Below are 27,265 nucleotides of genomic sequence, written 5' to 3'. Positions count from 1 at the left end.
TTCAACTTGACATAATCACTAATAAATAGGAATTTTGTTAGTTTTATTGAATCAATTTAATTTTGCTATGTGTTATTCTGTATCTTCAAAAACATTGCCACATTCTCTCTGTCGAATCTTTCAAAATTAATGTATTTTTTAATGATCTAATATGAATTCGACACAATTTATCTTTTAAAAAAAAAATCGAGCACAACATAATAATTATGGACAATAATAAAAATTCAAAACCTATACTTTATTATAGATTTGAATTTTGAATAAAAATAAATAAGGGTAAATAAGTAATTATACCATCTTGGTTGGACATATTAGGGAATTGATGGCAATAGAAATTTGTATTGATTTCAAACTCTACTACTCTCCCTGAGTTCTGTGTTTTCTTGTGCACATCACTGTATGACTTGCTTATCAAAGGAGAATCCAACAACACACTTTGATTTCATTCTTGTTCTAAAGTTTTTGTTAACTTCTTATAACCCCCCACATTTCTTGCTCTCATCATCTGACATTTTTTCTCAACTGATACTAGCTGCCATTGACCACCCCCACCCCCACCCCCACCCCCACCCCACCTTTTTTTTAAGCTTTGAATTTACTAATACAATCTTCAAGCTATATTGTTGTGACAATGGCTGTAAGTATATCTAATGATTTGTGAGATTTACTGTTTTCCTTTTGTTATATTTTTTTTCTGGTGCAATGTTTATGTATGGTTCTTGAATCTTGATAAACTTATTTTTTTCTAAGGGTGTTAGTGAGTAAGTGTAAAACAGTTGAAGGATTTTGATAGTAAAGATTGGAACTTTATGATAATCTAGATGGTTGGCTTTTTGTCATTTGTGTCCATTTTTCAAGTCAGATCCAATGATCTGCCTGAACATTTTTATTGTTCCTTCGTTGAAGAACTACGGGTTTTTGGTGTTTATTAGGCATTTAAATTTATGGGTTTTGCTCATTTTCTGAATCTATGTTGTATATTTTTCATTTAGAAGTAGATCCTTTAGTGGTTCTTGAAAATGGGTATTTTTTATTTTGTAAAGATTTGATTTTGATTTGTTAAAAAATTGGATTTTTGGTATGCAGACATCAGTGCAATGTAGGCCACAAGAAAGGACTTTAGGTATGGTGATGAAGGAGGTAGATGAAGATCTTGCAATGTTTCTTGAGATGCGACGCAGCGAAAAGGACATGAATGATCAACTGGCTAAATGTAACTCTGAGGAATTGGATCAGCAATTAGGTATTGATATTATAGATGATTTTTTCCAGCATTGTCAATTTGTAGCAATATTTTCCCAGAAATAGAATAAAAAATAAATGTAGTCTTGCCATATAGTGGTTCTTTCCATCCCCACTTTAATAAATTGTTATTAAATGCATGATCTTTAATTCTAAATCTAGAATACAGTCAACTTTGAAGTTTTGCAGTCTGGCCTTGGAAGTTTTCTTTGCTTCTTATATATATGTATAAAGTTGGCATTTTTATTAATTGCAGGCTCAGAGGTTGACTTCTGTTTGTTATCAAATGGGACATCAACAAAGCCTGCTAATCAAGATTATCTTTTAAACTCTGAGAATGACAAGAATGACTATGACTGGTATTTACAACTATAACTTTTCTGTACTGGCCGAGTGATGACACATTCTGTTATTGCATATCTTTCTTCTGCTTTGACGCGTTACTTGTTATTTATTGTTTTGATAAAAAAGAAGCAACTGAATAGCTTAAGCTCTAACCGTTTATGGACAGACGGTATGTTGGTGACATTTTATTTGGGAGTTCAAAATGATTTAGTGTGTCGTGAGGTGGTAGTGATTTTGTTTTGAGGAAGTTGTCTAGCATTTTACTTTCACCTTTGTTCAATTCATTGGACTCTAAGCAGGTTAGTTATAAAAAAGAAATGCTAAAAAGAGAATCTAAAAAGGTCAATACTATATGAGGTAATTTTGCCTAGAGCAGCGTCATAGTTAGTGGCTTTTGGTTTTATATTTTTGTGGAGCATCGATAGTAAAATATTTCAAAGGATATACTGATTGGTGTTGTCTTCTTTCTTCAACCCTGTGAAATATATCTTTGTTTCAAACTTTTGTAATGAACTATAGAAGTTTTTGATTGTTGTAGGGACTTATCACATAAAAAAGAAGCTTTATAGTCATTGCTAAATTAGGATTTGGTTTAAATAGATCTTCTGTTTGTGACAAACCAGAGAACATTCTCCACTAGCATTATAAGGTTCATTATCTCATACTAGGGATATTATGAAAGAAAGAAGATCAAACGGGCACATATGTCAAGATTGAGTAAGGTGTACCATTCTTCTAAACCAAGATTCTGTGCATTTATTTTGTGCACTATAGGGACTGTTATCTGTTGGTACATTTAAGCTTACACACTTCCTTTGAAAGAGAAAAATAATCATGTGCGACTGTATTGATTCTGCTTCATTTTCCACGTCTTCAAGAAAAGGAAAGTTATTTTTCTCCAACGTCTATAACATTCTGGTTGAATGGTTAAGTATGCTTTTGGAGATCAGCCTTCCTTATTGGAATTTGGAAACAGGCTGCTAGTCATGATGTAGTGAACCACAGCTAAATTGCATATTCCTTGTTCCATGAAAATACAGTGCTGCGTGATGGTTCTGCCATTATACATCAATATTTTATCTGCTAATTTGGTTTTCAGGCTCCTTTCACCACCTCAGACTCCTTCAAATCCATTACCAGAGGTGGAAGAACAGAATATTCGGGTGTACCAGATTGTGACGAATTCTAGTTCAACTGGTCAAGACTGTAAAATTAAGACAGATTCCAGTACAACTGCTCCTGAGCCTAAAATAAGCATTGAGCAGGACATAGCTCAGGTACAATATGCTCATTATAGTTCCATTGAATGCTTATACAATAATATACTCATTTTAGTGACGCTGAATGCTGTTCAGTTGAAGAAATTCTCTATCTTCTCTATTTAGTATGCTGTTTCATTTATTTTGAGGTGGACTGATTACACTGAAGGCTGATACGATAGTATACTAAATTTCGCCACTAAATGCTAATAGTGATGTTCTGAGCTGAAGAAATTTTACGTCTTCTCTATTAGCACATGCTGTTGCAGATATTTTGAGTTGGATTGCAAAACTTTGTGTTAATCTTAACTGCTTGATGTTGCAGCCTGCAAACTCACTGGAAGGGCTCCATTCAACTGGACAGTCAGAAATGTCCAGAAGCAAAAACTCTTCTGCTGGAAATGGAAAGCCTTCATCGTCAGGGGGGAAAAAGGCAACTTCCACAAGGTCAGCAACGCCTACTGGACGTCCTCGTAGTTCTGCATCCAAGCCCTCAAGAGCTTCTACTCCTACTTCAAGAGCGACATTGCCTTCTGTTAAGCCTGTTGCTTCCACAGCAAGATCTTCAACTCCAACAAGAGCAGCTCCACGCTCTTCTACCCCAACCGGTAGACCCTCCAAACCTGCTGCTTTCAAGTCAACATCAAGGTCAGCAACACCAACTCGTCGACCATCAACTCCATCGTCCATTCCTATTGTATCAATGTCTGGGTCTCGATCTTCTTCATTGACAAAAACGGGTACCACAACATTGAAAAAAACTGCACAATCTCAGGGCACCTCTCCAACTGTGAAGTCTAGGCCATTGAAACCCTTGGAGACACCAAGTCTTTCGCGTGATTCTTCTGTCAATTCTAAGACATTGGTGCCTAAAAGGCCTGCATCTGCATCTAGGGGAAGACCAACTGCACCTGGCGCACGACACTCTACCACTAATGGAAAACCCAGACGGAAATCATGTTCTCCTTCTAGAGGACGAGCAACAACAGCTACTATTTTGAGCAATGCAACCACTCTGCTTTCCAAGAGTAAGGGCTATGGTATTGAGAAAGATGATGTGAACCCTGTGTTGATCGGCTCACAGATGGTTGAAAGGGTAGTAAACATGAGGAAATTAGCTCCCCCGAAGCAAGATGATAATCTATCTCATGAAAATTCCTCCAAGAAATCTCTGTCCCGGGAAAATACAGGCTTTGGAAGATCATTCTCCAAAAAGTCTTTGGATATGGCTCTACGGCACATGGTACATAACTTCTAAATGCTCATTCTATTTCCTTAAATATTCAAATTTAGATGTGAACTACTAATGCATTTGTTAATAAGGTCTCGAGCATACCTGCATTGTCTATTTCCTACATTTAAGTTTATGGACCTCTTTTGAACAGGATATAAGGCGAAGTGTTAATGGAACGTTACACCCAGTCCTGACACGAGTCTCTGCTTCTTCAGCAAACGGTATCCAGTCTAGCTCGACAAAGAATAAGACAGGTAGTGTTTCTGACTCGCCACTTGCAACGAGCAGCAATGCTAGTTCAGAGCCCAGTATCAACAATAGCTCTCATAATATAAACTGGAGTGAACTGGAAGACAATAACTTTGGTTGTGAGAGAGAACTATCGTCTCCCCGCTAGCCAGCAGCATCTGGAGCAGCAACCTGTAGGACTTGATGTGATATGTATTCTTGCTGTGTGCTTTGATTATTTAATCTTGTTTGTTTTTGGAACTCCTACATTGAAATATTGCATCTGGATTTATTTTTCAAGGATCCTTTGCAATAGTAGTGGCATTTCTTGTGCTCTGCATGTACTTCTTGACTAGCAAAGATGAAACTTTTCTTGTAATTATAATGGGGAAAAAAACTTAAATTAGATTGGTAATGTTACACTTCAAATCTGACTTTGACAAACATCTTACTGTATAAAATGTCTCTGATAAACGTGTTAACTTCATCATGCATTTGAAATTAAATGTGCTGATGATATAATTAAGGAAATCAATCACTCATACTAATGGTTTTGCTAGATCCTAGTTTGAGTTCTAGGGTGTGTTTGGTATGAAGAAAAATGTTTTTGGGGAAACCAAGTGAATTTCTTGCTTATAAGCAAAAAAAAATGTCCGTTTGAGATCAAGAGCATGCATCTTAATCTAACTCTTTTTAGATTCGTTTACTAGCAGTCTGAATATTTGATTAGTTATTAAGAGTGAGTCTGAGGGCTCAAGCCCTTTCTCTCTCTGAGAGTATCCTCGTATGAATGTATTAAGCAAGAGCTTAGACAAGATAAAAGTAAACTTGATGCTCGAGAAAGTAGTACATTGTTATTGTATTCCTTGGATTCACAATGCTCTTGCAAGTGAAAGATGTACAGCTATTTATAGGTTACAATAGTGAGGCCTTAACCAATCAGAAAATTCCAACCGTGCATAAAGGTAACAACTCCAATCGCAATGAGCCATGTGGTGATGTCATTGCTAGTGCCAACTTATATTCCTGCCACATTAACGTCTGTACGAGCTCGTCCTTGCACTCGTATCTTTTGACACCTTTATATCCTTTGTGTCTTTATCCACGTCCTCACGGGACACAAGACATCATCTCCTACCCTTTCCCAAGAGGATCCTTTCCAAAGTGTCATTCTTCCGAGGCTTCACTTATTTGACAAGTTCCTTCGGTGTATGATCATTCCTATCACTGCCACGTGGTCTAGACAAATTTTGCCCCAATACAGAAAATATAATTTTTTTTTAGGTATGTTATTTCATTCAAGAGTCCAAAAGAGTCCCTAGCTTCAAGTACAAGTCAATTGGAAAAACATAATTTTTAAGAAGCTTTATCAACAAGAGAAAAGAAAACTATCTAAAAGGTGACTACAACTAATTTTATTTATTCAAATAATCCCTTATATGACATAACCAAAGTCTTCTTCACACATCTCACATGGTCCCATATTTTCTTGTAGCATCATCAACCAACTCTCTATCATTTGTCAACTTTCATACATCATCTTTTATGTATTGTTTTCATAACCGCAACCGCTTGAACAATGATTCTCATCCCAAATGACACAACATCACGGGGGCATCCATACCAAAACGCAATAAATATTTTTGGACCAAAGTCTCTTTCGTCCGCTTAAAAAATCAAATAGGAAATTTCATTCACCTAAGCTCATACGACGAAAAGAATTATTTTTTTTGAGGTCCTCATACTCATTTCGAGAAAGTTCAATTGTTCAAGATAAATTTCTAAATTTACATATTTATCGAGATCAAGTTCGTAAAAATAATTGGCGAATGTTTATGATAAAAAATAATAATCAAATTCCCTTACATTATCAGGTATGAGTGGTTTTGTTGTTGAATTGATGGTATTCTTTTGGAATAAAAATTCAAAGGAATTGACGGGGAAAATAAGCAGTGGAGCATGTGGTTTTGTCTTTTCATGATTTTAATTTTCTTCAACAAAGAAAATAATTTTATGAGATAATAATTATAAGTTGAATGACCATCTAGAAAATCAACCCTATGCTTTTGATGTTAATTCTAGAAATGTGGTATGAATATCCAAGCTCATAACACATATTATTAACTTTAACCTTAGACACAAGTGAATTTTTTAAAACACGTTCAACTTTAACTATGACTTTTTAAAATTCCTTTCTCTTATTTCAATGTGAGATTGACCAAGGTATCATGTGCCAATATTCATAGAAGAAAGCTTCTCAAAATAACCAATTCAAAATGAGTATAATAATACGACACCTCATACGTGAGAGGCGCTGAATGATATTATGATATATAGCTTTATTCCTACAAAATTGCTAATTACAGTATCCATTGAATTTACTTTGAAAATGCAACGACAAGCAAGTAGACAATTCAATAAAATGATGATAATATTCCATATTTAAAAAATTTAAAAAAATAAAAACAGCTTATTTTCTCCAAAGTGGACAATTCTTTTTCAAAATCTTTCAACGCAATTACTTATATGTGGCTTAAATTTCCAAACATGTCCACAAAGCCTTTATTACCTACTATTTTCTTCTTAAAAGACGGCCCAAAAGACTATAAAAAATAAACGGGATAGGAAAGTTTTTGAAGAAGAAGAAAAGGAGAAAAAAGAAAGGGAAGTTCAAAAGGTGACTATTAAAAAGAGGAGGTTTATTTCATCATGAATCAATGAAAAATTTATGTTATAAAGTATAATTTTTCTATTCATTTTCTATTGAACCAACTCAGGAAAAATGTATGCTAGAAAACAAACTTTCACTGAAATACTGGGAAATTTTCAAATTTTTCGGTGTGAAAATACTATTAATTTTTTCTGACTAATTCAATCAAAATATCTGTGAAAATAGCCACTAAACATTTTTCAGTATAAAATTTTAACCAAAAAAATAGTGATTTTTCAATAGTGGGGGTTATTTTCACTTTTCCCCTATTTTGTGTTGGTCTTTAATTTATGCCCATCATAACAAATAATTTTTTTCAGGGCATGAGTTTATGTTTTCATATCATAATATTCCACATGTTATGCTCCAAGATTATTGTAACGATTTAGCCCGTCGTTACTAAAAAATATCTACGATAAAAGTATCATATCTCTTTCGTCATAAGATTAGGATCAATACCTTGATATATGAGTGCATTAGTTGTGAATTAAGGTCGTGCTATACTCCTATCTCAAAGTTGAGTTGAAAGTGTCTTTTCGATTTAGTTTTGAACTTGAGTTCAAACTTGGGTCAACTTCAAATGACCATATCTTTCAGCCTATAATGAATTTGGTGGCCCATGACCTATCAAATTAAAGTTCTATGATTCTTCTTTCCAATGCCACCGAATTTTCCTCATTTGGAGTTTGGAGTAAAGATTTATGCCATTTTTACCAAGCACTGTCTGTGCTGAAGCTACTGTGGCAGGAATTAGGCCGCTATGGCGGGACAGCCAGAGCGGGATGGTCTCGCTTTGGCGGGACAGACGGAATTTAAAGTTGGAAAAACCCCCAGAAGGGTTTATTTCATTCCAATTCGTTCTTAAAAGACCAAAAGCGATCTAGGGCAATTTTCTACTGTTTCCACTCCAATTGTGCTAAAGGTAAGTAATTTACTCCCTAAACTTGTAATTCAATTCCTAGAATCCACAATTATTGGTGGGTGATCATTGAGGGAGGGTTTTGGCTTGAAACTAATGGTAGAAAAACCCTAGTTTGAGTGAAAAAATCACGAGTTTGGCCTAGGATTTGGGATTTGCATATAATCTGAAAATATTTTAGTCATTTGTGATTGATTTTGTATTATACTATTAATTTAGACCAAGAACAAGCTAAAGTTTCACTAAAGGAGTCAAAGTTCGTGATCAAACTTCTGCAACAGTTGCTTGGCTCCTAGGTAGGCTAGGTTTCTTAATTGAATAGTTATAAATCTGTTCCTATTGCATAATGTATCGTAGATTGATGGGAGATTTCATGTTTAGGCCTTCGAGCATGGAGTCTGGATGGCTGAATGTGTTGTTATTGTTGTATATGGTAGGAATATACTATGTGAGTTATGATTATGTTGTGACCAGTAATGATAGTCTAGTTCTTGATTGTTAATCTTAATATTTCTTGTTGATATGGTTGATGGTCCTTGTAAAGTTAATGTGTAAGGAAATTGTTGGGTTAGAGTGAGATCCTAAGACTTGTGATAATCAAGAGGGGTCCAATTTGGGGCTATTGATCATTATATATATATATATATGTGTGTGTGTGTGTGTGTGTGTGTATGTGTGTGTGTATGTTTGAGTGTGTGTGTATATGTGCGTTCATAGTGACAGTTCCATGTGAAATGGTTGAGTAATGCGCGTTCATGAAATAAGATAAAATAAAACTAATGAAATGACTATTTGTGAATAATTACATGCAATGGGACTGATTACTTGATTGTGCAAGTATGTGAACTATTCATTGTGGACTGTGATTATGCATTGTGACTGTGATATTGGATCGGGTATCGCATTCCGACATATATATTAGAACGGGTGTCACGTTCTAACACATATATTGGATCGGGTGTCACATTTTGACACATATATTGGATCGGATATCACGTTCTAACACATACTAAATATTGGATCGGGTGTCACGCTGACACACTAATAGTTTGGGTATGAATTCCATGAGAGAATCATTATGTGGCTATCATCTATAAATTAATCTTGACTATATGTGTGATGATAGATAAACTGACTTGATGATAATTGAGCATCCCCTTTCTGTGTAATAATTTATATGAAATGACCGAAGGTCCAAGTGTTACCATGTTAATAGTTGTAATTGAGATTTACACGGTGAAATTGTATATTTCTCTTAAAATGGTAAATTGGTAATGTGTTTCTATATATGCATGTTTATATTATGTTATGGTTGCTAGATGCATCCGTATCGTAGGTGTCAGGCCATGGTAAATAAATGGAGATCAGTTGATGTGTGGTTTAGTAAGATTAGTGACTAAGAGTCAGATATTAATAGTGTCCTATTGGTATATATGAAAAAGGGGGATTGAGGGAGAAGTCAGAGTTTCTATCTCCGGCCAGGCCACTTTGGTGGGAGGCATCCTACTGTGGCGAGGCTGCCAGAGTAGGATAGGTCCCACCATGGTGGGACCAGTACGGTTATGAGGTAAGTCTTAGTTTACTTAAATGTTTACCTCTTTCAAGTGAGATATTAATCATTCTAGGGCCAAGTGTTGGTATGAAAGCTAAAGGTAATAGACTTGTTAGACAAAGTTAGTAGTGGCCTATAGTTTGGAAACTCCTTATGTGATAGAAGGGTTAGGACTTGATTTGTATTAGAATTGGCAGAGGACCAACTAGAAGGGATGAAAATTTAGATTGAACGAATTTAATGAGGTTATCAAGAATAGTAAAAGTTGTGCATAAAGATTTGGTGGTGTATTTCTTAAGAGCATATTTTCTTCTCATTGATTTCTTTATATTATGTAGTGGTACCGGGTGGACTGATGATGCCTACCAATACATGTTGTTTTTACTGATACTACTCTTACTATGCCACTTGACATAGTCTGGTTGTAGGGCCAGTGATGTTTCTTAGGTAAAGACGAAGATGATTCTCCAACAGCTTCTACTCTTCCTTCCTTATGGTGAGAGTTGTGTCATTACTTTATTTATACTCTGTATTTTTAAAAACTCTTGTACTTGTTTAGACTAGTAATCTTGGGGGTGTTAGTATATTTCTAGTAATAAAACTTAGAGTTTTAAAATTTTCAATTATGGTGTATTTTTGACATTTTAGGTTGGTATTTGGCAATTGTTAAACTTCCGCATGTTATTTCTGTAAGGGTTCTCCTATCTAGATGTTAAAGTAGGTGCCCGTATGGCCTGGTGGGTTGGGTCATGATAAGTTGTATCAGATCTCAAGTTACCGGTCTCCTAGTAAAAGAGCAAGTGTGGAATAGACTATTATGGATTGGTGTGTTGACGTCCACATCTAATCTTCGGAAAGCTATGAAGCATTCTAGGAAGTCGTTTCATTTCTTCTTTCCTTTCGTGCGATTTGTCGCTTGTGGTATGGGTTGAGTCTAATTGGTATCTCTAGATTCCAATTGGTATCTCAAAAAAGTAAACTTGATGCCGTTGTTATGGCTGATGGGACACAAGCAAGAGAAATTATAATCGAGAAGGTTTCAATTGGTATCTGGTCATCCATAAAGAGAAATAATTAAATAAAATGACTTGCTTGTGTAATGTAGCCTTGAATTGTGATTATATGCAGCGTGTTTCTTGAATAACCGTCAAGGTGTGAAGTGTACTTCCCTAAATGATATGATGTGATTATGTGCATAGTATTGCCTGAAAGATCTGCTAGTGGGTGAAGTGTACTTGCCTGAATTCTTGAGATTATGTGAGATATGATTGCTTGGGTTTCTGTAAACTTGTGATAAAATAGAGAGTCATAATTTGATTATGTGCAATGGTCTAATGATAAACCAAAATATGATTAATGAATGACTTTCTGACGTGTTAAATGACATACTTATGTGAGGGAATACAACTCTTAATTGTGGATGGACTTCCGATCGTAAAAATGGTAAGGAAAAAGAATGATTTATGACTGTGGAGAAACTCTAATTTCAGGACAGTTTGGTTGGGAACCATGCGAGAAAGAGGCTATTGCTGCATAATAGTGGAATTGGTGTTATGAAAGATTTTCTAAACGTATTTCATAACTGGTTTTAAACAATGTGATACTGATTTTTTATCTATGCATTGTTTGGGTTGATCTTGAAATTATGTTAAAGGCCTTAATGTTGTGTCAGGTGCTTATTATATCAAGACTTAAGATTGAGAGTTCGAATTATGTTGTACTTGTGATCATGATTATTTTAACTATTGGATTGAGTTTATGGGGACTCAATATGTTAGTTGTTGATAAATTGTGTGTCTATTTGTCATAATAATTTTGACTATTAGATTGATTTTATGGGAACTCAATTCTTTATTTATTGTTAAATTGTATCTTTATCTAACATAATTATTTTGACTATGTGATTGAGTTTATGGGAACTCAATATTTTAGTCGTTGCTAAAACAACGTCTAGTTATCATGAGGTTATTGGTTTAATGTGGATGATGAATAGATTTTTGTGGTGTGCATGTTTGTTTATGATAAGATAATAGGGGAAAGCTTTTCAAACGTGTAGCGCTGGGTTCGACTCTGGGATAAACCCCGCCAAAATTCTGCTATGGGAGTCAAGTTGGACTAAGTCATAACCATGAGAGTCAATAAAGAGATTTAGGAAAGGGAATACTCCCAGGAAAAGTCTTCTTGAGAAACCGTTCCCGTAATCGCCGCTAGGGAGGGATCATCCCACCAGGGCAGGCCCGCCAAAGCGGGAACCGGCCCGCCAAAGCAGGACAGGGCGAGACAGAATCTTAGCCCTCTCTCCCCTATTTTGCCTTGTCCCACCCTTATACTCTAGAATGAATTATAGTTAATTCTCTTATCTAAGTAGTTATATCTATACCCATTGCGTAGTATAAAGGGGAATTGTCACGATCCAAAAAGGGCTGTGAGTGGCACCCACACTTAACTTCCTAGGTGGGAGAACCAACGATACAAACCCCAACTAATAAATATAACAATAACGCGGAAGCTCAAATAAATACGTTTTTTCCCAAAACCTGAAAGTCATCACATTAAGGACATCTAATTTCTAAAACTAAGTCTGGAAGTATCAAACACTAAAATAAACAAATAACAAAATGTGTCTGAAAACTAAAGACACCATGTCATAATCGAGAGAATTCATCACGAGCTAGGAGGATAGCTTACCCTTAAATCCGATGAACTTGAGACAGACTAGACCTGAGGTCGAGTCGAAGTCTGTGGAACACTCGCTGCACTCCACAAAATAAAACAAGAAAAGATACAAGTAGGGGTCAGTACAGGACAACATGTACTGAGTAGGTATCATCGGCCAACTTAAAATAGAAATTAATATACATAAAATAATAGTGAAAAATCAACAACAACACTTAACAGGTGGCAACTAATGAACAATTACATAACCAGTCAATAATATCAAGATCACACATAAGGACTCAAGCCTCCACATCGCACTCTATTGAAATATGAGTTTTTGGAGATTGGGTAGTATTAAGTAATTTTAATTTATTTTCCTTTAATATTACCGTGCTGGAATGTGACACCCGATCCAAATATATCATGTTGGAATGTAACACCCGATCCAAATATATCGTGTTGGAACATGACACCCGATCCAAATATAATTAATTTATCATTCCTTATGATTACATTCCATTTCATTAACAATATTTCATCAAGCCCTCTTTATTCAAGGCACCATTTTTGATAGGGCCAGTTCAAGATTATGGATTTCATGGCCTCGGGATTTTAGACCAATCACAACAACATATCAACCATCCAAACCACAACAATTAAATGCGTAGTAAACTTCACACATATTAAGAGTGAATATCAATCACTATTAAGAGTCTATCTATGATATAGAATAAAAATCATAACCTACCTCAACCGAAGAACCGAAGTAAAGTAAGCTAATCTACCAATGTCCTTCCTTTCTTCAATGCCTCAGACCGTTTCCAATCTATCAAATATATAATATTTATAAATAAACTAGTCCGTAGACACCAATATTATTCATGTTTAACCTAGACCCAACAACTCACCCCAACTCTATAATCAATTCTTAAATTTTGATACCAATTAATATCTCAAGTCTAGGGTTAGGTCTTAATTCTTCTAAATAACATAACTTTAATGGTATTCATATAATATAATATAATATAATATACCTAACATTTAATTACCTATTTTAATACACCAAAAACTTAATTTTATAGAGTACCCATAAAATAAAAAAAATAAAAAAACCCCGTCAATTATCCTCAAGTTACATGACAGTAACTTGAACTAGACAGAAGACATTAACCATCCATCCTAATAAATATTCTATCATTTGTTAATAACTTTCTCATTACTGCCATTGATTTGCTCTCAATCCTTAGCCTCAATCTCCAACCAAGCATCCAATTGCAGTGCTCTAGTTTACAATTCTAAAAGTTATACTAAATTGTAGTTAAACACGAAAATCAATATTACTTATGGAACTATACCTTTTAGTCAGAAAGTACAAAAGCATTATACACCTTGTGGAAACAAAAAGCTGAATCATACACATGGACTACTTGCACATGTCTTCTTATTTAATACACACATTGACACTAGATTTGTGCCCAACATCTATAGTTATAATATATATATAGTATTCCCTATCCTTATCCTCAAGTAACATTGCATCAATGAATTGTGAACCTAACAATTTTTTTTTACGTATTCAAGGGATTGGAAATTCTGAAACGCTTACCTGTGCAGTCGCTTTGTTGACACCGTTGGTAAGTTCTTCCCCAGTTTCTTTTCCTTTCTAATCTTTTAGGGCAACTAATCATAAATTAATAAATAAACAAAAATTAAATTCCACTAATATATTTTTATATGTATTGAACAAGTGGTATAGGGCATTAAATAAATTACCACTTTAGCCCATTAACTAAATTAGTTATTTAAATTTATCTCTCAATTAAATAATCATACTTATGAAAAAGTTCAAAATACCCAATTAAAAATTTACGGGATGAGTCTTTTATGAACTAAAAATTTCTAATACTCAAAACGACCTAATGGGTCATTACAGAAATTTAATGAGAAATCGTATAACTAAGCTACAGGTCATGGGCAGAAATTCAGTTATCTTAGCTGTTTAATTTGAAATGACCTAGGTAAGAGGGTGGTGTAATGATTTGAAAAATATTGATTGTAATATTATTTCATACAGAAGGATGCAGTTGTAATGGATATAGTAGTATGTACAGATATATAAAATATGTGGATATTGGTGATAAACCTTAAGGGTTGTCAACGTAGGTGATGGTTTTGTTTTCCGTATGTGTTTCATATACTTTTTCAATTACTTCATGGTATGCATATGTGTGTATGAAGAGGGAAACATGCTAGATTTTATGTGAAATTATCAATATTGTCCTGTTTTATGATGAACCTAATCTTGCTAACATAATGCAGAATACTGAATGTAATTGTGGCTATTTTGTATGTTGGGATCGGATATCACATTTTGACACATATTTGAATTCGGTGCCACATTTTGATATAAATCTTAGATCGGATGTCACGTTTTAACACACAAATAGATATTTATAGGTCCCATGAGAGGACCCTTTTATTGTAAATGCCTGATAATCACAATGATGTGAATCTTATGATATGCCTTGATAGTCCCATTGTGATAGTGAATTACTTGAACTTTTCATTCTTCATTAATGTATGAATATGCCGAATTTCATTTGTTCTTAGATCATGTGATGGGATGGAGAGTGTGATGCTGAGATCTTTGCCGGAGAATGTGATTGATGCTCGATTATTGATTGTCAATAAACATCCTTATAACCTTAATCGTGGTCTATTGATTCGTTTGTTTGATTCGTGAGATACCTTGTGGTTACTGCTCTTTGAGTGGGGATGATGTGCTCGTTATAGCTTTGGTTAAGGTATAAGTACCCAGGTAAATTTCTCCTAATATGAAAGTTGACAAGGTTGCAATTAGCGTAGAATTCTATAAACCTTATGAATTGGGTGGTTTAGATATATTTGGTGTCTTGAGGTGTAGTGTTTGAGAAAAATTTAGGGTGGTATCATGCTATGTGAGGGACGTAGTATCCCATAGAAATTGTTGGAGTGCATTTCGGGTTGATAAAACTTCGTATGTAGTGTTTGATGTAAAGGGGTTAGTCTGGGATGCGATCCTTTTTCTAAGTTATAGTGGTGTCTCATCATTAATTTTGAAAAACTCTTAGATTGGCTCGTTCCCTCTCCTACGTCTTGTCGTTCGCAGACGAACAAAGGATAAATTGATATCTATGAAATGATCTAGCCCATTGTTACTAAAAATATCCGCGGTAAAGGTATATAAATCTCTTTCGTCATAAGGTTAGGATCAATACCTTGATATGTGAGTGCATTAGTTGTAAATTAAAGTCGTGCTATGCTCCTATCTAAAAGTTGAGTTGAAAGTATCTTTCCGATTTAGTTTTGGACTTGAGTTCAAATTAGAGTCAAATTCAAACAATCATATATCTTAACTTATAATAAATTAGGTGACCCATGAACTATCAAATTAAAGGTCTATGAGTCTTCTTTCCAACGCCACTGAATTTGCCTGATTTGGAGTTTGAAGTAAAACGTTATGCCATTTTTACTAAGCACTGTTTGTGCTGAAACTGCTGTGATGGGAATTAGGCCGCTATGACCGTACCGCCAGAGCGAGATGGTCCCACTGTGGTGGGACAGATGGAATTTAATGTCAGCAAAACCCTCAGAATGGTTTGTTTCATTTCAAGTTTGTTATATATATATATATATATATATGCGAATGTGTTCATAGTGACAGTTCCATGTGAAATGGTTGAGTAATGCGCATTTATGCAATAAGATAAAATAAAAATAATAAAATGACTATTTGTAAACAATTACATGCAATGAGCCTAATTACTTGATTGTGCAAGTATGTGAACTATTCGTTGTGGACTGTGATTATGCATTGTGATTGTGATATTGAATCGGGTGTCACATTCCGACATATATATTGGATCAAGTGTTATGTTTCAACACATATATTAGATCGAGTGTCACATTCTGATACATATATGGGATCGGATGTCACATTCCGATACATACTAAATATTAGATCGGGTGTCATGCCGACACACTAATAGTTTGGGTATGGGTTCCATCAAAGGACCATTGTGTGGCTATCATATGTAAATTGATCTTGACTATATGTATGATGATAGAGAAAATGACTTGATGATAATTGAGCATGCACATTTTGTGTAATAATTGACATGAAAGGACCGAAGGTCCAAGTGTTACCATGTTATCATTTATAATTGAGATTTATACGGTGAAACTGTATATTGTCCTTAAAATGGTAAATTGGTAATGTGCTTCTATATATATATGTATGTTTAGATTATGTTAAGGTTGCTAAATGCATGCATATCGTAGGTGTCAGGCCATGGTAAACAAGTGGAGAGCAGTTGATGTGTGGTTTAATAAGATTAGTGACTTAGAGTCAGATATTGATGGTGTCCTATTGGTATATGTGAAAAGGGGGATTGGGGGAGAAGTCAGAGTTACTGTCTCCGGCCAGGCCGCTCTAGTGGGAGGCATCCCGCTGTGGAGAGGCTGCCAGAGCAGGATAGGTCCCGCCATAGGGGGCCAGTACAGTTATAAGGTAAGTCTTAGTTCACTTAAATGTTTACCTCTTCTAAATGAGATGTTAATCAACCTAGGGCCCGGTGTTGGTGTGAAAGCTAAATCCAATAGACTTGTTAGACAGAGTTAGTAGTGGCCCGTAGTTTGAAAACTTTTCTATGTGATAGAAGGGTTCAGCCTTGATTTGTATTAGAATTGGCAGAGGACCAACTAGAAGGGATGAAAATTTGGATTGAACGAATTTAATGAGGTTATCAAGAATAGTAAAAGTTGTGCATAAAGATTTGGTGGTGTATTTCTTAAGAGCATATTTTCTTCTCATTGATTTCTTTATATTATGCAGTGGTACCGGGTGGACTGATGATGCCTACCAATACGTGTTGTTTTTACTGATACTACTCTTACTATGCCACTTGACATAGTCTGGTTGTAGGGCCAGTGATGTTTCTTAGGTAAAGACGAAGATGATTCTCCAACAGCTTCTACTCTTCCTTCCTTATGGTGAGAGTTGTGTCATTACTTTATTTATACTCTGTATTTTTAAAAACTCTTGTACTTGTTTAGACTAGTAATCTTGGGGGTGTTAGTATATTTCTAGTAATAAAACTTAGAGTTTTAAAATTTTCAATTATGGTGTATTTTTGACATTTTAGGTTGGTATTTGACAATTGTTAAACTTCCGCATGTTATTTCTATAAGGGTTCTCCTATCTAGGTGTTAGAGTAGGTGCCCGCACGACCCGGTGGGTTGGATCATGACAATTACTTCAATTTTTAAAGAACTTATGTCTCATTAGACATAAATTTAATTGCTAAAGATTAAAAATTAAATATCAACCAATTTAAAGGGGAAAGCGTGCAATTTAAGGAGTTCAAAATATGGAGTTTACAAACTTTTTACGATAGTATCTTTTTAATAGATATTAAGAAAAATAGTGTTAGGAATTTTTATTTTGTGAACTCACATATTAATATATGGAAAAAAATTTAAAACATCAATATTTTAATATTTAATAGGATTCTGTAGCTACATTTCAATATTTATTGAAAATGATAATATTTTAAGTTGTTATTTTGCCTAATTTTATAAAAGGGTAGCCCGGTGCACTAAAGCTCCCGCTATGCGCAGGATCTGGGGAATGGCCCGACCACAAGGGTCTATTGTGTCAGCCTTACCTTGCATTTCGCCTAATTTTGTATTTTAAAAAAATAATAATAAATAATACAAGTAATAAATAACCAATTGGAAAAAATTATGAGAGAGAATCTTTCAGCTAGAATGTTTTCCTGAAAATATTCATTTCGTTACGTTACTTTTTAGGAGAGGAAAACAAGCGACACAATTCTTTGTTTTCTATCTTCCTCCATAAACGAGCTTAAATCATCTTTCTCAACCTCCATTAATTAAATTCAACTCTTGTATAATGCAATTCGATTGATCAAGTTTGTGGCTAGAAAAAGAAGATTTATACTGACAAATTAAAATCGTGCTAAAATCAATCAGGTATTTTGAATTCAATTTTTGTTTGGAATTCAATTTGTTTTGAACCTCCAAATTTGATTTGAATGTGTTGTTGCGAATTCAATTTTATTTTGAATTCTCTAAGTTGACGGTGAAGGCAAAACGAATGTTGTATGCATTGTGTAAATCTTATTTGATACAAAATTTGCTTTGTCATGTGGTTTTTTATTAGAAATAAAAATTTTGAAAATATAATTTGAGCACAAATCGTCTGTTGAGTCCGTTACACTTTGTTTGGAATACAAATAAAATATAGATACATTTTGATGTGTATCTTATAATTGTATTTTTCTTGATAACAAATTTGTATTCTGAATGTACTATCTCATCAATTTTGGTCATAGTAAAAACAATCTAACATATGCATACTAATCAGATGTACAATGTGGATTATGGATACAAATCAAATTTTGAATCGTTTTGAAATACAAAGTTATTGTGATATATTTTGTTTTGTGATGCATTTTGAATATTTGTATATCAATCATTTTGTGTGGTGATCTAATTTTGAATTCGAATAAGATGTTGAATGAATTTGAATATTTATATATTAATGGTTTGGGAATACAATGTGCTTGTTTGCTATTTAAATATATTGTTTGTCTGATTGTAATATATTTTTTTGGAATACAATTAGATATGGGGAGCATTAGTTTTTTGATCATGCATTCGGGAAGATGGAACGAAGATAATTGCTATGTTGATTACACGATAGAGGCTATTATGATAAAGGAGTATGCAATATTTAGAGATTTAGTGGAGGAGGTTGCTAAACAAATTATTGTTGATTTGAGATACAATTGTATGAAGCTGATGTATAAGATCGGAGGTAGCAACGCACCTTTGAAAATACACAACGAGATGGATGTATGTGTATACATGTCATTAAAAAAAGATACAATATTCTGACACGAAATAGTTGTTATATATTTTTCATACATTTTTTTTAAAATGTGAATTTTCTTTTGGCATAATCTTGGAGTGAATACAAAAAAATACAAAATTCATGAAATATGTATGGTTTCTCAATTTAAAATAGATAAATATACAAAAGTCATACATATTAAAATGAATAAAATTGTAGAGAAATGATACAAAATTTCTGAAAAGGTAAACAAATTGAATACGCAATTTAACCATTTCAAGAAAAAATACAATTCTAATTGGCATTACTTTGAAGTGGATACAAATTAAAGAGAAAATAAAATAAATAAATACAAAATAAAGATAAAAGGCTATAAATTTCTGGGAAAAAAAACAAATTTGATACTTAATACAACCATTTAAAGAAAATAATTATGATTTTAATTGGTTTGGTAAAAAAATATGTATCCGTTTACTTTGAAAAAGCATAAGTATTTGCGCGAATACAAAAAATAGAGATACTAAATTTTGTAGCTATTCGAATGAAGAATTTAATGGATACAAAATTACCTAAAAATATAAAATTCAATATAAAATAATATAATTGATAAGAACTATCAATGAAATAAAGATACTAAATTCTTGTAACGATCTAGCTCATCGTTACTACAAATATCTATGTTAAAGGTATATGAATCCTATTCGTTATATGACTAGGATCAATTATTTGATATACGAGTGCATTAGTTGTGAATTAAGGTCGTACAATGCCCCTAACATAAAGTTAAGTTGAAAGTATTTTTCCAATTTAGTTTTGAACTTGAGTTTAAACTAGGGTCAACTTCAAAAAATCATAGCTTATAGTCTATAATGTATTAGGTGGCCTATGACTTATCAAATTAAAGGTATATGAGTCTTCTTTCCAACACCACCAAATTTGCTTCATTTGAAGTTCAGAGTTAAAAGTTATGCTCATTTTATGGAATACTGTCCGTGTTGGGCTGCCAGAGCGCTAAAAAGGGCGTATTTTTATTATCTCATTCCTCCCCTAAGTGACAAAATAGATAAAGGTACCCTAAAAAACCCCAACTAGCTGTTCTAGGCTTGGAGAGAAGAGAAAAATAGATTCCTAGCACAAGAAAGGCTACAACCCACAAATTTCAGGCTTGTCTCCCTAGTTTCTCCCTTCAGAAGTCAAAGATCGTTCTTTAATCCTTCTACAATTGTTGGGCTGCTATATATGCTAGGTTTTCTCAGTTGAGTAATGTAGATTAATAGGAGATTTCATGCTTAGGCCTTCAGACATGGAGTCTGAATGGTTAAATGATTGTCAATTGTTGTTTAGAGTGGAAATGTATGTTACGTGTCATGATTATTATGTGACTAGTGATAAAGATCCAATCTTTGAATGTTAATCTTGGTGAAACTATTTAGAAGGTCACTGATTCTTGTGAGATTAAGTGTAGACAATAATTGGGTTATAACGGAATCCTGAGACTTGGGGAGTATGGATGTTGATGTATATTGAGGAATGTGATTATACAAATAGCTATGTGTTTATGCTGATTATTTCACATGAATTACTTGAGTAATGCAAATCATGAAATAAAGGGTGAATGTGAATGACTTAGTGTTGATAGATTTCTTGCCATGAACCTATTTGATTATATATGGTTGTAGGTTATGGTTTAGAGTATATCATAGAGAGACTCTTAATAGTATTTGAGTAATGTTGTGATGTTTACCATGCATTTAATTATTGTGGTTGAGTGATTGATATGTTGTTGTGATTGGTCTACAATTCCAAGACCATAAAATTTATAATCTTGAACTTACTTTACTAAAAGTGATGTCTTGAATAAAGAATGCTTGATGAAATATTGTTAATGAAGGGAAAGATAGAATGAAACCAATGATATGACTATTTGTGAACAATTGCATGCAATGAGCCTATTACTTGATTGTGCAAGTATATGAACTATTCATTATGGACTGCGATTGTGATATTGGATTGGGTGTCACGTTCCAACATATATATTGGATCGAGTGTCACATTTTGAAATATATATTAGATCGAGTGTCACATTCCAATATATATATAGGATCGGGTTCACATTCTGACACATATATTGAATTGGGAGTCACACTTCGACACACATATATAGTTTGGATATGGATTTTATGAGAGAACCATTGTGTGGCTATCATCTGTAAATTGATCTTGATTCTTGACTATATGAGTAATGATAGAGAAATTAACGCGAATATAATTGAACATGCTCATCCTGTGTAATAATTGGTATGAAAGGACCGAAGGTCCAAGTGTTACCATGTTGACTGTTGTTTTATAGATTTATCCTGTGAAACTGTATATTGCTCCTGAAATGGTAAATTTATAATGTATTCATGTTACGCCTGTTCGAATTATGTTATAGGTGCTAGATATGTCTGCATCATAGATATGAGGTCATGGGTAAACAAGTGGAGAGTCGTTGATGTGTTGTTTAGTGGAATTAGTGACTGAGAGTCATATATTGATGTCTTGTTGGTACATATGTTAAATGGGGGAATTGGAAAGAATTCGGAGATTCTGTCTCTAGGCAGGCCATCCTGGCGGGAGGAATCCCGCTATGGCGAGGCCACCAGTGCGGGATAGGTACCGTCATGGTGGGCCAGCATGATTATGAGAGGAGCCTTAGTCCACCTAAATATTTTTATCTTTAAAGTGAGATAGTAATTATTCTAGGGCCAGGTATTGGCGTAAAAGCTAAATAAAGTAGAGTGTTTAGACAGAGTTAGTATGGCCCGTAGTTCGAAAACTCTTCTATGTGATAGAAGGGCTAGGCCTTGATTTGTATTAGAGTTGACAGTGGACCAAATAGAAGGAACGAGAGTTAGTCTTGAACGACTTTAATAAGGTTAATGAGAATGATAAAAGTTTGCGCATAAAGGTTGGCGATGTATTTCCTCAAGATCATATTTTCTTCTTGTCGATTTCTTATATTATGCGGTGGGTATCGAATTGACCGATGATGACTATTAGTACGTGTTGTCTGTACAGATAATACTCTTGTATGCCACTTGGCATAGTCTGATTGCATAGTCTGTGATGTTTATTGGGTGAAGACAAATATTATTCTCCAACAACTTCTACTCTTCATTCCTCATGGTTGGATCTGTGTCATTACTCTATTTATACTTTATATCATTAGAAGCTCTTGTACCTATTTATACTAGTATCCTTGACGGTGTTACAATGTTTCTTGTAGTAAACCTTAAAGTTTTGATAATTCAATTATGGTGTATTCTTGACTTTTCAGACTGTTATTTTGGTATTTGTTAGACTTCCGCATCATATTTCTATTAGGATTCTCTTATCTAGGTGTTAGATTAAGTGTTCGCACAGCCTAGGGGGTTGGGCATGTTTATATACTTAGCAGACTAAAAGATAAGAACTGACAAGATTTAGATACTAAGCAGACTAGAATTTTCCCAACAAAATCTACATTACGTTTCTTTAGAAAGTAATATAAAGTATATAAGCCCAACAAAAAAAATAACAAGTTGAAAACACACAATTCAACTAATGTATTTCAATTAATTCCCTACTCTCACAAATTATTTGTGGTCTATTAGTTCTTGAAGGTACTTCGTTATCACTTATGGCTCCGATTTCAATCTTCTGCTAGTCATAGTTCCAAAGAAGGACATCATATATTGAACGTAGAAATTCTGCATCAAACATACCTAGTGGATTGTCTTCGTCATAAGACAAATACTCGGCATATGCGAGCATAAAAATATCACAATCCCTGCATGCAATAAAAATGTTAAAATAAAAAATGATGAACGGATACAAATAATTTTTTTTTATTATACTAATTAGATATGAATACAAGATAATTTAGGAAGGGACTTAGGATACCATTATTTTGCTACTTGACCAAAATATAATCCTTTTTACTAATATTTTTAAAGTGTAGGTATTTTCAATGAATAAGTTATAAAATTTGTCTACTTAGCTAATTTTTTCTTAATATATTATACGTAGATATGCTATCACAAAAACAACAGATTATCCCATTGTATGATCTAATAAATTACTAAAGTTTTGAGCCTTAAAAATAAATATCTATTAATAATGAGTTTATTTTAGGTAACTTAAAAATCTATGAACTTTTTCTTAAGTCTGATGAAAATTTATTGAAAATGTACATTTTCAATGTAAGAAGGCACATAAAAGCTTTCAATAGGCATGGTCCCTAATCTAGAATAGCAATGCGTTTCTTCTCTTTCCTCCATCTCAGAAAAGAACAATTAAAGAAAACAGTCTTCAATGTATAGAAGATCTTGTCTTCTCAATCAAGTCATTGCAATGGAGCAAGATTAATTCCCCTTTCACTGTTATGTATTTAAATTTCTGTTTAATAATTTAGTTGTGATCTTGAGTGAATTCTTTAAAGGTTTTATAACAAGTGATATCAAGAGAATGATCAAGTTAGATCACGTTTTTCGATATTTTAGAAATAAACTGGTATAATGGAACTATAAAAAGACATTCTGTAACAGTGCGTGAATTAGTCAGGGCTTGTTGATATTCAATCTTTGCAAATAGTACTCTTTATAAAAGAATTTTCAATAATCATGATTTTTGAAGACATTTTTTTTCGTTCATTATGAACTGCACTGGCAATTATGTTTTTCTTTCTCATCATTAACTACGGTCTTTCTTGTGTCCTATGTCACTGAGGACTTTAATTGGAGAAAGAACATCACCATTAAAAATAAATATATGTAATACAATTTCTTAATAACCCAAACAGTGATATCTCAAACATGGGTGTAGTATATGTATAAAGAAAGAAAGATGTAATAATACTTATCCAAATCCTTTTTCAAGGTTAATTCCATGTTGCAGTTGCACTATAGAAAGGATACAGAACTTCAATTTCTCGTTTATGTGGGTTTGCTTTAGTGAACACTGGGTTATTTCATTATTTTTTATTCTATTTTTTCGTTCTTAAGTAAATAAATTTAGATTAATATGTTGTAAAAGTAACCTCTATTGAATAAATTTTATTTACTTAAAACATATAAACATGTTTTATCTATGCGAAATAATTATCCCAAAGAAAAATTCTTTTGACAAGATTATGGATAGTCATGAATATGTGATGTCATACTCATTGCCATGCTTAACTGCAAAGTAGCCATCGCGTGAGCGCACAATATCTTGACCAAGTCATATTTCCTACCGAAACACAATTTTTTCAGTAAGCTGACGTTGGCAGTAGAATCTGCACCGAACATGGTGAATTAATTGTCGTCCCCGACTATGATCTTCACATACAAGAAGTTTCCCTCAAACATTTTTTCTCTTGCGATTCTTTTGAAAGTCTGCACCATTTTATTTTCCTTTGATTTGAAGGCATATGCATGCCTCTCCTCGAGCGATTCTCCAAACCTCTTAGCAATCGAATTGAATGTTACAGGGTACTCTCTTTCATTATCAACATAACATTGAATAACTCGGCAATATTTGTGATCATCATATCATATCTATTGCTGGGAAAATGTGTTAAACCCTTTTTTTTGCATAATATATGTAGTGTGGCGTGGTTAGATAAGGTGTATATGACTTGGTACAGTACATCGGGAGAATGATACTGAAAATATGTGGTAATATCAAGAAACTAAAGTTTTATGTCAAAGGAATTCCTTAAACAATGGTTCAGGGTAAAAGAAATGGCTCAAGTAGCACCCCGCCCGTTCAGAAGGTTTAAAATAACTTGCACCTTCGGGGATAAGTCAAAGAGTGTCTAATATGCTAAGAATCATGTGTTATGAGGTATTATAATAGCACAATGGTCATATGTTTAAGTTTTGCAGTCAAGCTAGTTGCAAAATAAAGGCCGGCAAAAGTTATCATAAGTTTCTCTTATAATTGTTTTTAAACTTTGGGTCAAATGTTTAAGATCATTTCTCCCAATATATAAAGAGTTATGGGGCGCACAACCTATCAAAACGAATATATACGAGTCTAATTTACAAACAAAAAATTGGCATGTCAAACCGACATCGGAGTAAAAAGTTATGACTGTTTTATCAAGGACTGTCTGGGCTGAAATCTGGTCGCGAAACGGGTAGGGTCAAAAAAATGGTATAAGTGGGCAATTCAACTTTTAAGACCCCCAAAGATTTTATTTTCGTCCCAAAACAGTGAGAAATCTTAAGAGAGGCCAAGGGTGTTCTTTAGTGATTAAGGTGCGTTTTTAATAATTTCTACCATTAAAATTTGCCTTGTGCCTAGAAACGTGATCTCTACGCATGGCAATCATTTTTCGTTTCTATTAGCTGCGTTTGGAGCTATTTTGTAAAAGATAGTACTTTGTAGTTTATGGTGTTATCTCAATAGTTACACTTTTTTTGCTAAGGTAATCATCTCGCGACTCTTTTATGATCGTTTTTACAAAGTTTTACGGTCATTTTTCCAAGTTATAATCCTATGAAAAATCTGCCGATTTAAGGTCAATTATGAACTGTTTATAGGTGCGTATAAGCTTTGTGTATATAGTATTTGCGAAACTTAGAACGTAATGAATACATTTTGTGAGGAACTAAGGGCATTCGGACGTTTGTTGGAAAGGTAGGTTAAGGCTAAGCTTCGTCCTTTTTTTTAGCACGAATTCTGGCAAACTCCTAAAATGCCAAATGTGATATTTTACTATTCTATTGCTAGAAAGACCTTTTGTGATAGGCATTAGGATCGCAGCTAAAGCATTTTCATGATGCTATTAGGTTGATACTCCACTCGTTCAGTTAAATAGGATATTCGACATCTATATATGTCATTTTTTCGGCTTTCTTGACTATATGTCCATATGTGTGAATTCGTATTCGTCTTTGGGTGGTGTGACTTAAAAATATTAAGAATGACATTTAGTATTAGCGATTAGTCCTTCTTCCTCGTTAAAGTGTATTTTAAAAATTTTAAAGTAACACGTCGATTTCCAATCTCAAATATAATTTTTATGTTTAAACTACTAAAACACTTAATTTTTGAAAATACTTTCTTTTACTAATTATCAGGGATTCAGGTATAAGAAGTAAGTGAAGCACCTTAAGCTCCTTATGAACATCTTCAGGGTTAAGGTATCTTTATAAAAAGTCGAGTTAATTTTATTAGCCTATTTGAAAAAAATATGAGATTCCAAGAGATATTTGTATGTGATACGAAAGTCATTATGAGAATAAGAGCACTAATGAGCTAAGATTGGCTAAGTTTTTGTTATGACCTAATATGTGCATTCAAAGTTCATATCATACATGACATGTTATGCACGGTCTCCGATCTATAATCGGGGGTAAGAGGCCTATTTGCTCAAATGATTATATATTTAGTACAGATGGCCACAGATTGGCAATATTATGTCGGTTAGCTATTGAAAAGATCGTCATTGCTTGCATTTGGTTGGGTATGTCATGCATTTGCATATGTGTGTGTGTGTATATATATATATATACTAATACACGAGTATACTATGCATATTTGATTACGATGAGATCGGATGTCGGCTATCAGAATTTCAGTGTCAGGTGGGTATCTTGATTATCCTTTTTACAAAAGCTATTTATGATTTTACTTTCTGCCTTACATACCAGTAAATTTTTATTTGTATGGATGTCCCATTTCCTAGGGACACTGCATTTTTGTTTCGTGCATGTAGGTCCAAGTAGGAATTCTGATCGACCACTCCGCTAGGATTCGTGCTTCAGTTGTGAGTTGGTAAGCTCCATCTCTTCCTGGAGCTTCCATAGGATGTTTTCTTTTGTTGTATAGTTTGGGTATAGCCAGGGCCTTGTCCCAATAGTGCTTATGATACTCTTAGAGGCTATTATGGACACAGTATTTCTGGTTTCCTTTTTGCAGCTTTCAGTCTCCAACCCATAGGCTTGACATGTATATATATGTGTATGCATGCATATCTTCAATTGAGGCCTCATCGGCTAGCTAGTGTTTTATCAATTTGGCTTATCTACCTTTGTTGATATGACTTATTGTTATTTAAGTCATGACCTGAATGGTCTAGGCTTAGTATTTCAAATGTTGTGCTGCCCGATATTTTGGGGCTCAATTTAGTTAGCTAGTATATTTTCAGGCTAACTCGATCGAATACAATATCGAATTCCAGTCGCACCTCCC

The 27,265-nt window shown here is 33.9% G+C and overlaps 1 protein-coding gene across 1 annotated transcript; it reads left to right on the top strand.

Moving 5' to 3' along the window:
* The first annotated feature begins 339 nt into the window (after window positions 1-339).
* On the top strand, window positions 340-4,714 carry LOC129882377 (uncharacterized). Its single transcript, XM_055956639.1, has 6 exons — window positions 340-637; window positions 1,087-1,243; window positions 1,499-1,601; window positions 2,687-2,864; window positions 3,172-4,089; window positions 4,232-4,714. Exons 1-6 carry the CDS (start codon window positions 632-634, stop codon window positions 4,475-4,477), a joined length of 1,608 nt encoding a protein of 535 aa, XP_055812614.1. The 5' UTR covers window positions 340-631; the 3' UTR covers window positions 4,478-4,714.
* Window positions 4,715-27,265: the final 22,551 nt, after the last annotated feature.

Source organism: Solanum dulcamara, chromosome 3 (assembly GCF_947179165.1).
Source record: "Solanum dulcamara chromosome 3, daSolDulc1.2, whole genome shotgun sequence".
NCBI lineage: Eukaryota > Viridiplantae > Streptophyta > Magnoliopsida > Solanales > Solanaceae > Solanum > Solanum dulcamara.
The sequence above is the reverse complement of the archived record's forward strand: the minus strand, read 5'-3'. Positions and strand labels throughout refer to the sequence as shown.

What these genes read in the sequence shown, in the direction of transcription:
- LOC129882377 (XM_055956639.1), top strand. An exon ending in GGAATTGGATCAGCAATTAG is followed by an intron (nt 1,244 to 1,498) that starts GTATTGATATTA and finishes TATTAATTGCAG; the next exon opens with GCTCAGAGGTTGACTTCTGT. An exon ending in TTGAGCAGGACATAGCTCAG is followed by an intron (nt 2,865 to 3,171) that starts GTACAATATGCT and finishes TTGATGTTGCAG; the next exon opens with CCTGCAAACTCACTGGAAGG.